This window comes from Penicillium rubens, assembly GCF_028828025.1.
Source record: "Penicillium rubens strain IBT 27055 chromosome Unknown utg000004l_segment0_segment0, whole genome shotgun sequence".
Classification (NCBI taxonomy): Eukaryota; Fungi; Ascomycota; class Eurotiomycetes; order Eurotiales; family Aspergillaceae; genus Penicillium; species Penicillium rubens.
In genome coordinates this window covers 1,349,261-1,362,449 of record NW_026890602.1, presented here as the reverse complement: position 1 = coordinate 1,362,449, position 13,189 = coordinate 1,349,261, and the positions used below count along the sequence as shown (strand labels likewise).

Sequence of the window (13,189 nt, the reverse complement as noted above, 5' to 3'; positions counted from 1 at the left end):
GATCGGTGCTTGCAAATCAGAACAGAAGATGTAACCTTTGAGTTAACCCCTGAGACACCTCAGTAATGCCTCTAGTTGACAGCTGCCAGACCAGAGGCATCCTCGTCAAACAGGCGCTCAAAAATAGCAAGCAAGCAGCCAGAATCCATGACGATTACCACGTGTAAAAAGTGTCGGAGACTTAGTGCATTCGTCTAGCGGGCTTCATAAGAGCCTGGAAGGAAGACTCGAGAGCTTTCTTGACCTCCTTGTAGCTGACAATGAAAGAACTCTGATCGTCCCGACTGACCAAATGGATCTTCTCGTCAGTTCCCGCATCAAGCTTGTTCAAACAAGTCAGCACATGGCCAAGATCAACCACCGGGTCACCTTGGCTATCCACCGAGTGGAAGACGTAATCGCGGAAGAGCTTCAGGAAGTAGCGTTCTCCGCTCTCCGACCAGCGCGGGTCAAGTTCGTATTCAGGACGTTCATTGATGAAGCCAAGTTTGCTCAACAGGCGCGCAATTCGTCCATTCTCTAACTCACGGGCGAGATCAGAGTTCAGCTGGTCATCCAGGTGGAGTGCGGAATCAAACGTCGACATCAGCTGGGATGAGATCCCAGCGATAAAAGTATCAATGGTTCGCTCCTGATCCTTTTGCAGTCCGTTCAGGAGCCAGAACACGGAGTTCTTCAACTGAGAGCTGTAGGCACGGGTGAAATGCTCCATGGCTTTAGTAGGGTTGTGGGCAACAGTGGGCGTGTTAGCGCCAAGGGTGACGATCAGTTGGCCAAAGTTGACTAGATCTTGTCGCTGGAGATCAGCCACAGTCCGCTGGTTATCGAACTGCACCACATCAAGGATAGCGCAGGCGTTGATGCGGACACGAGTCTTAGCGGTAAGCAAAATCTTGCTGGGCTCAAGCACTCGGGCAGCAAGACCATTGCCATGAATAGCCTTGAGCCCATTGGCGATCTGGGTCATGTAGCCCCAGAGAAGTTGCTCAGGAATATGAGCATTGGTGTGACGTCCGGGGAAGCGGGTTCCAGCGCTTAGATGCTGGTCTGCAAGTGTCTTGGACAGTGGGTGATAGTCAGTCACAAAGATCAAAGAACTGTCTTGGAAGCTGCGGCTAGTGAACGCGTCATGAATGGTCACCACACTAGCGTTGCAGACACGCTTCCAGGCTTGCACGGAACGGATAGCCTTTTCATTGGTCAGGCGGAAACCTATTAAGGTTAGTTTGGAGCTACAGCAAAAGAAGAGATGGAAAGATCGACATACCTTCAAGTCGGCGAAGAGCATAGAAGGTGCCATCTTTGCTAGACTGGGCCTTGTAGATCCAGCTTGGGTAGCCAAAGGTCGCTGCATTCTTCTGATGATTGAGGTCCAGAGGGACAAGTGAATGGAAGTAGTCAACCTGGGCAGGGAGTTGGGTGTCTTCAAGTCCGTCAGCATGAGCACAAATTATTGTCAGTTGCGGTCCAACATACTAGGGAGAGTCTGGAGAGTGGCTGCGGATTTCTTCTGCAGTTCTTCGCGCAAGTCGTTGGGGATAAAGAGATCATGCACGTTGCGCTGGTATCCCAATGTGTTCTGGCTGTGAGGGCCAATTGGGGCATAAAGATGGTACTGGATCTATTGGGCTGTTAGAACTTATATGAAGCAAAAAGGAGAAGGATCCGTTGGTCACCAAAACGTACCGGTTGTTGGAATCCAGTTTGGCTCGCAAAGAAAGCGCCTCCCATCGCGCCAGTAGGGTCGTGGGAATAAGGATTTGCAGAAACAGGACCAACGGCACCAGGAGTCATGGGGGTCGGGGTAGTCACAAAAGGATCAAATGCACCCCCCGGTGTGATCCCTCCGTTTCCATTGCCCTGGAGAGGTGCCTGTACGGGAGGATTAGCACGGTTACGACTGTCGCTGAAGAAGTGCTTGGGCCAATAACGAGGCTGGCGAGGCTGGCGAGGCAGATGACGTGAGAAGAACCCGGGGGGACTGTCATCATCAGTACGCCGGGAGTCAAGCTCAGCTACCTCGGGAGACAAGCCACCCGGACTGTCATCATCAGTGCGCCGGGGGTCAAATTCAGCTGCCTCGGGAGACAAGCCACCCTGCTGCGCCATTGCGTTGCTAGAGATGATGATAAAAATATGGGCAGTGGGAGAGATTGGGATGATTAAAAACAAAACAAAACAAAAAAAAAGCAGTATAAAAGAATCGAGGGGAATCAAATGATACGGCAGGGGCGACTGACCACGTGCTCGAAGCCTTGGGGAACAAATTCCTGGACATCGGCTACCGCCCAATCTTGGACTGCTTCTGACCGCGTTGTCGGTGTACTCGTGTTAGAACCTTTTTCTAACGTCAGTGCCTTTGAACCTCCCTTGTTCTTCGCACAAAGCACATACGTGATGAGGTTGTTCGAGGTTGAAAAGGAGCTGCACTAGCAGCCTTTGGAGATATAGCGGTGGACTTCTTTGGTGCTGATACACCGTTCCCAGACAGCAATGATGGGGTGAAACTAGGTGAGTCGACATTGAACCGCTTCTTGCTATCAAACGAGACAGTCCTTGTTAGTAAAATTCATCCAGTTTCGTCTGAAGACCTTGTATCGCACCTATCCGACTGGTTTGCATTGAGCTTCGTCGGGTCATGATTGAAAGCACAACCTGGATACAAGTGTTCCAAATCAGCTTCACCACCCTCGCTGGCCGTGATCAAGGTTCGCCAATACCTTTGTCTTCATAGCGGCATCGCCCATAGATGGTCACGTTGCGGCACAATGTGTCTTTCGCATTCTCTGTCAAGCAGAATCATTGTTGTCAGCAACTCCGTCCATCTTGAATTCGGAATTCATCACCAGCACAGCTTGCACATCTCAGACCTGAGAAGGAAGTGATATGCAAGTCTTTGACTTCGAATCACACTCACCGCGGCTCTTCATTTTCGGTGATCCCGTCGTCCGACGAGCATCCTCCAATGGAGGCTTTCCGCCAGACGCCATGATATCTGGCTGATATCCACTTGATGGTGCGGATCAGCGCAAAAAGATCCCCATTGAAACCGGACTCGGTAGGGAACAAAGGATGCTATTGGGTGAAAACCGCATTCCCCTGCTTTGATCCTATATGAATTCAAGTCACCAATGGTCCACGCGGTTGGCGGGTCAATTCCGGGAGAGCCCACGGACGTCGGGCGGTATCTCAGCCGATAAAAATAGGCATGAATGGGGTGTAAGAATAAGACCGAAGTCGTCTCTCATCCCAAGGAATGATTAAGAGCGACAGAACTGATGGAAATGAAGACGCGGGGCGAGAAACGAACTCGAGCGAAGGGGGATATGCACGGACCAGGCGGTCAGAACATCAATGGGAGCTTCATCTTGAGGCCACTTAGAGCTTCGACGTCACGTCGCTCTTACCCATCTACATATTGGACTGTCTGCACGTGCTCAATGGTCATCCCCAAATGATAATACTCTTCATGGCCACCCACTGTACTCTATTCTGATAAAGCCCATATCTCTGAGTTTATGGCTTACGGCCCTTCTACGGCAAGATGTCACAACCGGAGGTTGACCTGGACCAGCTCTCCGATAGCGAGAAGTCTACGCTAGAAATGTACATGGCTGTCACCAGCCAGGAACCTTCAGAGGCAATTCCGCTACTTCGCCGGTCGCAATGGAATCTGCAGGTTAGTCTATCTTCCCCGGCTCCTGGCCAAGTGTACGGGAGTTTAACTGATCCCCGCACGCTAGATTGCCATATCCAAGTTCTTTGATGGGGAAGGCCCGGACCCCCTTGAAGAAGCTCGCGCTGCCATGGATCGCCCACCTCCACCCCAACCCAACCGCCGAACCCAGAATTTAATGACCGACGATCTGACCGAACACTTGTCGCAAGTTACTCGTGCCACAGCTACAGATCTGGCTCCACGAGTTGACACACAACCAGGAGACCATCCAATCTACCGGCCTCCCTTCATTCTCAGTTTACTCCTCTCTCCATTTAATCTGGTGTATCGACTCCTCTGCACTTCATTCCGCCTGTTTGGTGTCCTCTTCCCTTTCTTGCCACGCTTGTTCAACAGGACGGCGAACCCGGCGCTGCAAGGCGCTCGCCGGAATACCACTGGCCGTCGAGCCCTCGGCCCCAAGGATACTGCCGCTCGCTTTATCCGCGAGTTCGAGGAAGAATATGAATCTAATCCGATTCCGTTCCTAGAGAATGGATACAACATGGCGCTGGAGAAAGCCCATCGCGACTTGAAGTACCTACTGGTCATTCTCCTATCTCCGGAGCATGACGATACGAGCAGCTGGGTTCGTGATACTCTACTGGCACCTGAGGTCGTTGAATTCATCAATGACCCCCAGAACAACCTGCTGGTGTGGGGCGGCAACGTACAAGATTCCGAAGCATACCAAGTCGCCAACTCATTGAAATGCACCAAATTCCCCTTTGCGGCGGTTGTCGTCCATACACCGAATGTCTCGTCAACCGCCATGTCTGTCGTAGGACGGATCGCAGGTCTCACTACGCCATCCGAGGTCGTGAACAAGCTCCGGACAGTCGTGACATCGAACAGCGAGCCGCTGGAGCGACTCCGATCTTCACGCGCCGAGCAACAAGCCTCGCGCAGCCTCCGCGAAGAGCAAGACTCAGCCTACGAGCGGTCGCTGGCGATCGACCGTGAACGAGCGCGCCAGCGCCGGGAAGCGGAGCTGGCACGCCAACGCGAAGAACAGGAAGCCGCTGGCCGACAGGCGGCTGAGGAGCAGCGGCGCCGCAATCTCGCCCAGTGGAAGCTTTGGCGCGGGCAATCGCTTAGCGCGGAGCCCGGACCAGATGTCAAGGACGCCGTTCGTATCAGCGTGCGGCTCCCGTCCGGCGATCGTATCATGCGCAAGTTTGCGCCCGATGTGGATATTGAAGAAATCTACGCGGTGGTTGAGTGCTACGACGTCTTACAGGAGCAGGAGACAGAGCGCGTGGCGAGTGCGCCGGAGGGGTTTGTGCACCAATACGGATTCCGACTTGTCTCACCGATGCCTCGGGTGGTGTATCCCGTTGACGAGGGAGGGTCAGTCAAGGAGAAGATTGGCCGTGGCGGCAATCTGTTGGTGGAACTGATTGATGGGGATGAGGATGAAGATGAAGATGCAGCTGATGACGAGGCTGTGACCGACATGTCTTGAATATGACTGATCTCTATGATTCAAATGTTGCTTGTGGGGGTTCCTTGGGAGGACCACGACTACTGGCACACCGCTCTGTTTCCCGTTCCAATATCCAATGTACAAACTTAGATTATTATGATTCGATCGTTATTTCACTTTTCCCTGCGTGGCTGACTTACGTGTGGTCAGATTCAAATTTGGAAATTGTCTGCTCCACCGAGCAGACAGGGATACTCCGTATCGGATGGTTATAGAGATTTATGCAGCCCAATTTATGTTGAACCTTATGGCTTAACTCACTTGGTCCTTGTGCATATCCTAGCATTAGCACCTTAGCGATTAGCTTGCATAGCAACCAGGACCTCAATAGAAACCTGTATCACCATTCCCATTCATCAAGGTTCTCACAAACGCCGGACGCGGGTGGCTTGATCAAGTGGTAATAAGCCAGGATGCAATCCTCCCACTTTTCGTCAGTTGGGTACGAACCGCGAAACCCCGAGATCCATAGATCGGCGGATTCTTTGGCCCATATAATCTTTGTGATATCCTCCCCTCCTGGACCCCAGCCAAAGGACGACATTTCCCTGATTTTGCGTTAGCATGATCTTATGCCGGGTCGTCATGCCAGGGTCGTCGACATGTTGGCCGAGCATGTAAGGACTTAACTCCGCACTTACTCATATGCAGCCCGGAACTTTCGGCGAACGAGATCACGTTTTGGTCGCTCGAATGACCAGAAGAGTTCCGGAGTGAGGACCTGTCCGCGGACCTTTTCCCAAACAAGATAGGTTATATATCCTCCAGGTACAGGTCCGTGTTCCCCTTGCACGGATTGGCTATATCCAAGTAGTGAAGGTACACTTTTGCATCCACCTTCTCTAAACTTCCTCCGAGCTTTAGCTTCCTGCTTTTCAAAATGAGGATTTGCCTGTTGGGCTCGAACTTCCGGCAGAAGGAATTCTGTTCCCTCATCAGGACCTTGACAGTAGACTCTCATAAAGGCCTGATTATATGAATGGTAGTTATGACATAGATACTTAGCCTCCCAACCGGATGGTTGTTCGTCGGGATCAGAAGTAGGCTCACGCACTCCATCGACTCTATTCTCATAAAGCTTCTCGTCGATCACCCATATACTCGCGTTCAGCCGGAGAGCTGCGGAGCCAGGAAGGGCGATCTGAGTGCCTTTGAAAATGTGAGAGATATCAGTCATCTAGATTGCGAAGATAAAAAGGAAAGAGAGCTCTGAGAGAACAGCAGAGGAAAAGAAGGGGAAATTCTGAAGAAGTGAAATGGGCCAAATGATCATTTGGTGGTCATTGGTTTACATAGCGGCCAGCTCGTTTTGGCCTGAATTTGGCCTGATTAGTGCCTCCGGTGCCTGGATATTTACCGACAGAGAACTAGAATGCCTGAATTACCATTATACACCTAACTACCTAGGTAGTTAACTAGTCTACGTCTATCGTAGGACACCAGTCTATTTTGAGACGCACATAGCATAGGTACCAAGGTATACTTCGTAAGAGTTAATCAGCCGGAATCTAGCCCGCCCTATAAAGTCAAGCTATTTTAAGACGGTCGCTTAGTGTCGAATGTTTTCGTGCTATGGACTAATCTCGAAATAGATAACGATTTGCTAACCCTATATTATTGTGTGCGTATCACTACGGAGTTGTAGTGGAGAGGATAACGATTCCTCGATGCCAAATGTTCGTACAACATATCTAGTTGAACAATCGTGAGGTGTATAATATTTCGGTTACGCTCCCACTACTTCGCGTTAATTATGATTTCTACTCTAAACACAGTGACAATTCACTCCTTTGTGTTTGGCTTGCTTTGTTGGGAACTCTCTAAATCAAAAGTTTTCTGACATTACTATTCGTTACCTAAGCCCTAGGCTGATGGATGGGTTGTTACACTATACGGAAATGCCACGATTCTACCCCGCAAATCCACGCATAATTGTGGCCTTTCCGTTGTGACCTCGACTTACACCATATTCGGTAAGGCGTAAAAACCACTGTAGCCTGGTGCCTTTCCGGCTAGACTCGTCCGAAGGACTGATCAGTCCATGGACGGACCATCAGACTGCATATCAGCCCCATGCAAGGGAGGTCTACGGTGGCCTATCTGACTCTGACAGTGCCACATCCTGGCATCCCGGTGAGATTCCCAAGAGATTTCAAGATGCAAGACGCCTCGAATCGGATGAAATGGGCATCTGGTCCATTCGGCCGATTTCGTCCGTTCATTTGGTCCAGTCATAATATGATTAGGGGTAGGAGGGGGCTTAAGTACGGGGGAATTGGACGGAGATAAGATAGTTTTTACGCGTTCAAAGATCAATGTCCAGGTGGGTCCATGGATACCCCGTGGACCCAGACATAGCTGAGTCAGCCTCGGATGCACTGTGCCCGGGCATCCGAGCCCTCCAGGGCTGTCTGTGGGACGGAAGGTGCTGGTCCCGACATCCTTCTGGAAGGGTTGATGTTGTACCCGTGCACACGTGGATAGAAAACATGGCATGTACATATACCCGACATCCCTTTTTAGCTGTAGTATTACATAGCTACCTAGGTACATCCATGGATATCTATGTAGGTATATGTACTTATGTACATTGGTACAGGTACTTGCAGGACATCGCATTCGTGTTCGTTCTTTGGCGTACTCCGTATAATACATTACTTTCGCTTATAATGAATCCAACATGACCATTGTTAGCCTAATATAGTATTGCTACTTCTTGGCACTAAGCCGCCAAGGGCTAGAGTTTTGAAAAAAAAAAAAGAAGAAGAAAAAAAGAAGAAAAAAAAAACCGAAACGAAAAGAAAATTGCAATTCTCCGGAAAGTCAGCAGCTCCGCCCCGGGTCTGTTTCAACGGGTGTCCCCGTTTTTATTTCCTTTCCGGACACAGGATACAATGTTTCCGAGTCCCGATCTCTAGTCTCTAGATCTCTTGAACCCTTTTTACTTTTTCTTGCTTTTTCATATTCGTACTTAATTCAAATTCTTCGCTCGTTGATTTCTTGACTTCCTTCCGTTCCTTTTTTATTAGTCGAACCCTAATCTTTTATACTATCTCTATACACATCCCATCCCGTTGATGGTGATCACCTCTCCTATTCATCTTTTCTAGGGATATTACCATATTACCCCACTTAATCGGTTTCATTTATCAATCCGACAGTGACCGTGGAAGGTCACCATGTCGCTCCTAGGGACATTGAACCCTAACATGACCGGCACCCAAGACGCGCAGGAATCCCATGTCGCCAACATGGAAGCTCGCCGCCATGACCCCACCGCTAGCGTCAGCACCGATGACACCGCTAACGAGAAGAGCGAGATTGGCAATGAGGACTACGCCGAGGTCGAGGTTACCCGCCTGGCCCAGCAACTCACACGCCAGTCAACCCGCTTCTCTGTCTCAGCCCAAAATGCAGAGAACCCATTCATCGAAACCCATGAAGACTCGACCCTGAACCCTCACAGCGAAAACTTCAAGGCCAAGGATTGGATGAAGAACCTCCTTGCCATCCAGTCCCGCGATCCAGAACGATACCCGAAGCGTCAGGCTGGCCTAGCATTCAAGAACCTCAGCGTGCACGGATTTGGCAGCCCCACGGATTACCAAAAGGATGTGGCCAACTCGGTTTTGCAAATTGGTGCCTTGTTCCGTTCCATGACTGGAACTGGCAAGCAGAAGATCCAGATTCTCCGCGACTTTGATGGTCTAGTGAAGAGCGGCGAGATGCTGGTCGTTCTCGGCCGTCCTGGGTCTGGCTGTTCAACCTTCTTGAAGACCATCGCAGGAGAGATGAACGGTATCTTCAAGGATGGCAACTCTCACCTGAACTACCAAGGAATCTCCGATAAGCAGATGCGAAACCAGTTCCGCGGTGAGGCCATCTACACTGCCGAAACCGACGTGCATTTCCCCCAGCTTTCTGTGGGAAACACTTTGAAGTTTGCTGCTATGGCTCGTGCCCCGCGCAACCGTTTGCCTGGTGTCAGTCGGGACCAATACGCAGAGCACATGCGTGACGTCGTCATGGCCATGCTTGGTCTGTCGCACACTATCAACACCCAGGTCGGTAACGACTTCATCCGAGGTGTCTCTGGTGGTGAGCGGAAGCGTGTTAGTATCGCCGAGGCCACCCTCTGCGGCAGCCCTCTTCAATGCTGGGATAACAGTACCCGTGGTCTAGACAGTGCCAATGCCCTGGAATTCTGTAAGACATTGAACCTGATGTCCAAGTACTCAGGCACCACCTGTGCAGTTGCTATCTACCAGGCATCTCAAAGTGCCTATGATGTTTTCGACAAGGTCACTGTGCTATACGAGGGCCGACAGATCTACTTCGGCCGCACCACCGAGGCCAAGGAATTCTTCACCAACATGGGCTTCGACTGTCCCGAGCGCCAGACTACTGCCGATTTCTTGACCTCTCTCACCAGCCCTGCTGAGCGAATTGTCAAGCCTGGCTTTGAGAACATGGTCCCCCGTACCCCCGACGAGTTCGCCACCGCTTGGAAGAACAGCGCTGCGTACAAGGAGCTTCAGAAAGAGATCGCCGACTACGATCAGCAGTACCCGATCGGTGGCGAGTCTCTCGATAAGTTTGTCGAGTCTCGCAAGGCTATGCAGTCGAAGGGTCAGCGTGTCAAGTCTCCATACACCCTATCTGTCACCGAGCAGGTCCAGATCTGTGTGACACGTGGGTTCCAGCGTTTGCAGGGTGACTACAGTTTGACTATATCCGCCTTGATTGGAAACACGATTATGGCATTGATTATCGGTTCAGTTTTCTTCCAGTTGCCTGATGACGTGACCAGTTTCTACTCTCGTGGTGCCCTTCTTTTCTTCGCCGTCTTGCTCAACTCCTTCTCCAGTGCCCTGGAGATTCTGACCCTTTACGCGCAACGTCCTATTGTCGAAAAGCAAGCTCGTTACGCCATGTATCATCCGTTTGCCGAAGCAATCTCGTCAATGCTGTGTGACATGCCGTATAAGATCCTTAATGCTATCACTTTCAACATCACGCTCTATTTCATGACTGGTCTTCGCCAAACCCCCGGCGCCTTCTTCACCTTCCTACTCTTCTCCTTCGTGACTACTATGACCATGTCCATGGTTTTCCGTACGATCGCTTCTTACTCGCGCACTCTATCTCAGGCTCTGGTGCCCGCCGCTATCCTGATCCTCGGCCTAGTCATCTACACTGGTTTCACTATCCCAACCCGCAACATGCTTGGTTGGTCTCGCTGGATGAACTATATTGACCCGATTGCTTACGGTTTCGAAACCTTGATCGTGAACGAGTTCCACGGTCGCCAGTTTAAGTGTAACCCGGATTCTTTCATCCCGGTGGGAGACGGCTACTCGGATGTCGGTCGGTTCAACAAGATCTGCTCGCAGAAAGGAGCCGTAGCCGGCCAGGACTTTATCGACGGCGAGGCCTACTACACTGCAAGCTTCCAGTACTCCAACAGTCACAGGTGGAGAAATTTGGGAATCATGATCGGTTTCATGGTCTTCTTCATGGCCACCTACCTCATCGGTACCGAGTACATCTCCGAGGCGAAGTCCAAGGGTGAGGTTCTGCTTTTCCGTCGCGGCCACGCGCCTAAGCACTCTGGCAACTCCGATGACGTCGAGCAGACACACGCCGTGTCCTCTGCCGAAAAGAAGGATGGTGCTAGCTCCGATGGCGAAGAAACCACTGCCGCAATCCAGAGACAAACTGCTATCTTCCAATGGCAAGACGTGTGTTACGATATCCAAATCAAGAAAGAGGAACGTCGCATTCTTGACCACGTCGACGGCTGGGTTAAGCCCGGTACCTGCACTGCTCTTATGGGTGTTTCTGGAGCCGGTAAAACCACCCTTCTGGATGTCCTTGCCACGCGTGTGACAATGGGTGTTGTGTCTGGTGAGATGTTGGTTGATGGCCGTCCTCGCGACCAGTCTTTCCAGCGTAAGACTGGCTACGTCCAACAACAAGATCTGCACCTCCACACTACCACGGTCCGCGAGGCTCTTCGCTTTAGTGCTATTCTCCGTCAACCGCGTCACGTTTCTCGCCAAGAGAAGCTCGATTACGTCGAGGAAGTGATCAAGCTTCTTGGAATGGAACACTATGCGGATGCCATCGTCGGTGTCCCCGGTGAAGGTCTTAACGTCGAACAGCGTAAGCGTCTTACTATTGGTGTCGAGCTGGCTGCTAAGCCACAGCTGCTTTTGTTCCTGGACGAGCCCACTTCAGGTCTTGATAGTCAAACATCTTGGTCTATCTTGGATCTTATTGATACCTTGACTAAGCACGGTCAGGCTATTCTCTGCACTATTCACCAGCCCTCTGCTATGCTCTTCCAGCGTTTTGATCGTCTCCTGTTCCTCGCTAAGGGTGGCAAGACCGTCTATTTCGGAGAAATCGGTGAGAAGTCCTCGACGCTTTCCAACTACTTTGAACGAAACGGTGCACCCAAGCTGTCTCCCGAGGCCAACCCTGCCGAGTGGATGCTTGAGGTCATTGGAGCCGCCCCCGGAACCCATAGTGAGATCGACTGGCCTGCCGTGTGGCGTGATAGTCCTGAGCGCAAGGAAGTCCAAAACCACCTCGCCGAGCTCAAGTCCAACCTCTCTCTAAAGCCCGTTGCCACAAACGACAACGACCCAACCGGCTTTAACGAATTCGCCGCACCGTTCAGCGTCCAACTCTGGGAATGTCTCGTCCGCGTGTTCAGCCAGTACTGGCGAACCCCAGTCTATATCTACTCCAAGATTGCGCTCTGCACTCTCACAGCTCTCTACGTCGGTTTCTCTTTCTTCCACGCACAGAACAGTATGCAGGGACTGCAGAACCAGATGTTCAGTGTCTTCATGTTGATGACAGTCTTCGGTAACTTGGTACAACAAATCATGCCACACTTCGTCACCCAGCGCTCTCTCTACGAAGTCCGCGAACGCCCCTCCAAATCATACTCCTGGCAAGCCTTCATGTCCGCAAACATCATTGTCGAACTCCCCTGGAACGCCCTCATGTCCGTCCTCATCTTCGTCTGCTGGTACTACCCCATCGGGCTCCAACGCAACACCAGCGCCGACGACCTGCACGAGCGCGGCGCCTTGATGTGGCTCCTCATCCTGAGCTTCATGATCTTCACCTGCACCTTCGCACACATGATGATTGCCGGCATCGAGCTCGCCGAAACAGGAGGAAACCTCGCCAACCTGCTCTTCTCCCTGTGTCTGGTCTTCTGTGGTGTCCTCGCCACGCCCGACAAGATGCCCGGCTTCTGGATCTTCATGTACCGCGTCTCGCCATTCACATATCTAGTCTCCGCAATGCTGTCAACCGGCACATCCGGCGCAGACGTCTTCTGTGAGCCCGTCGAGATGCTCCACTTCGAGCCTACTGCCGGCAAGACCTGTATGGAATACATGAACACCTACATCAACGGACTCTATGCACCAAATGGAACCGTGATCTCGCCCCCTCGCGGCGGTTACCTCGTGAACGGGAACGCCACTAGCGACTGCACCTTCTGCAGCATTGATAAGACGGATACTTTCCTCGCGAGCGTGCTGAGTTACCAGAGCGACGCGTGGCGCAACTTCGGTATAATGTGGGCATTCATCGTGTTCAATATATTTGCTGCTGTTGGTATCTACTGGCTTGCTCGTGTGCCCAAGGGAACGCGCAGCAAGAAGACCAAGACTGCTTGATTTATACCATTTCGCGGTTGTCTTTTTCTTTTCTTTTCTTTTTTTTTCACTGAACAGGCCTGCGGTGGCTACTGTTTCCACCCAAAGAAAAATCATTCTGCATTAGACCGTCAAATCTAATCCCTCCGCTCTTGTTGGACATTCTATTGTTTACATATTATACTCGGTCTTGCAGATGGGGCCGCCCTAGATAATACATACACTACTAGCATAGAGCCTATTGTTCAATTACATATGTTTATTACACTCTTCAGTCAAGCATCTCGTGTACTCCAGAAACGT

General features: G+C 51.2%; 4 protein-coding genes across 4 annotated transcripts; 2 read left to right on the top strand and 2 right to left on the bottom strand.

Moving 5' to 3' along the window:
* Positions 1-181: 181 nt before the first annotated feature.
* On the bottom strand, positions 182-2,990 carry N7525_010477 (PAN-complex poly(A)-binding subunit PAN3; the record flags this gene model as incomplete). Its single annotated transcript, XM_061215112.1, has 9 exons — positions 182-1,212; positions 1,268-1,423; positions 1,477-1,621; positions 1,687-2,097; positions 2,241-2,338; positions 2,395-2,537; positions 2,604-2,655; positions 2,721-2,786; positions 2,918-2,990. The coding sequence occupies 9 exons, from the start codon at positions 2,988-2,990 to the stop codon at positions 182-184; spliced, it is 2,175 nt and encodes a 724-aa protein (XP_061067624.1).
* Positions 2,991-3,544: 554 nt separating this feature from the next.
* On the top strand, positions 3,545-5,183 carry N7525_010476 (clathrin-mediated endocytosis regulator UBX3; the record flags this gene model as incomplete). Its single annotated transcript, XM_061215111.1, has 2 exons — positions 3,545-3,679; positions 3,744-5,183. The coding sequence occupies 2 exons, from the start codon at positions 3,545-3,547 to the stop codon at positions 5,181-5,183; spliced, it is 1,575 nt and encodes a 524-aa protein (XP_061067623.1).
* A 361-nt stretch (positions 5,184-5,544) lies between these two features.
* N7525_010475 (uncharacterized protein) lies at positions 5,545-6,381 on the bottom strand (the record flags this gene model as incomplete). The annotated part of the gene is made up of 2 exons (XM_002561543.1): positions 5,545-5,752; positions 5,846-6,381. The coding sequence occupies 2 exons, from the start codon at positions 6,379-6,381 to the stop codon at positions 5,545-5,547; spliced, it is 744 nt and encodes a 247-aa protein (XP_002561589.1).
* Positions 6,382-8,383: 2,002 nt separating this feature from the next.
* Positions 8,384-12,907, top strand: N7525_010474 (pleiotropic drug resistance family ABC transporter; the record flags this gene model as incomplete). Its single annotated transcript, XM_002561544.2, has 1 exon — positions 8,384-12,907. One exon carries the CDS (start codon positions 8,384-8,386, stop codon positions 12,905-12,907), a length of 4,524 nt encoding a protein of 1,507 aa, XP_002561590.2.
* Positions 12,908-13,189: the final 282 nt, after the last annotated feature.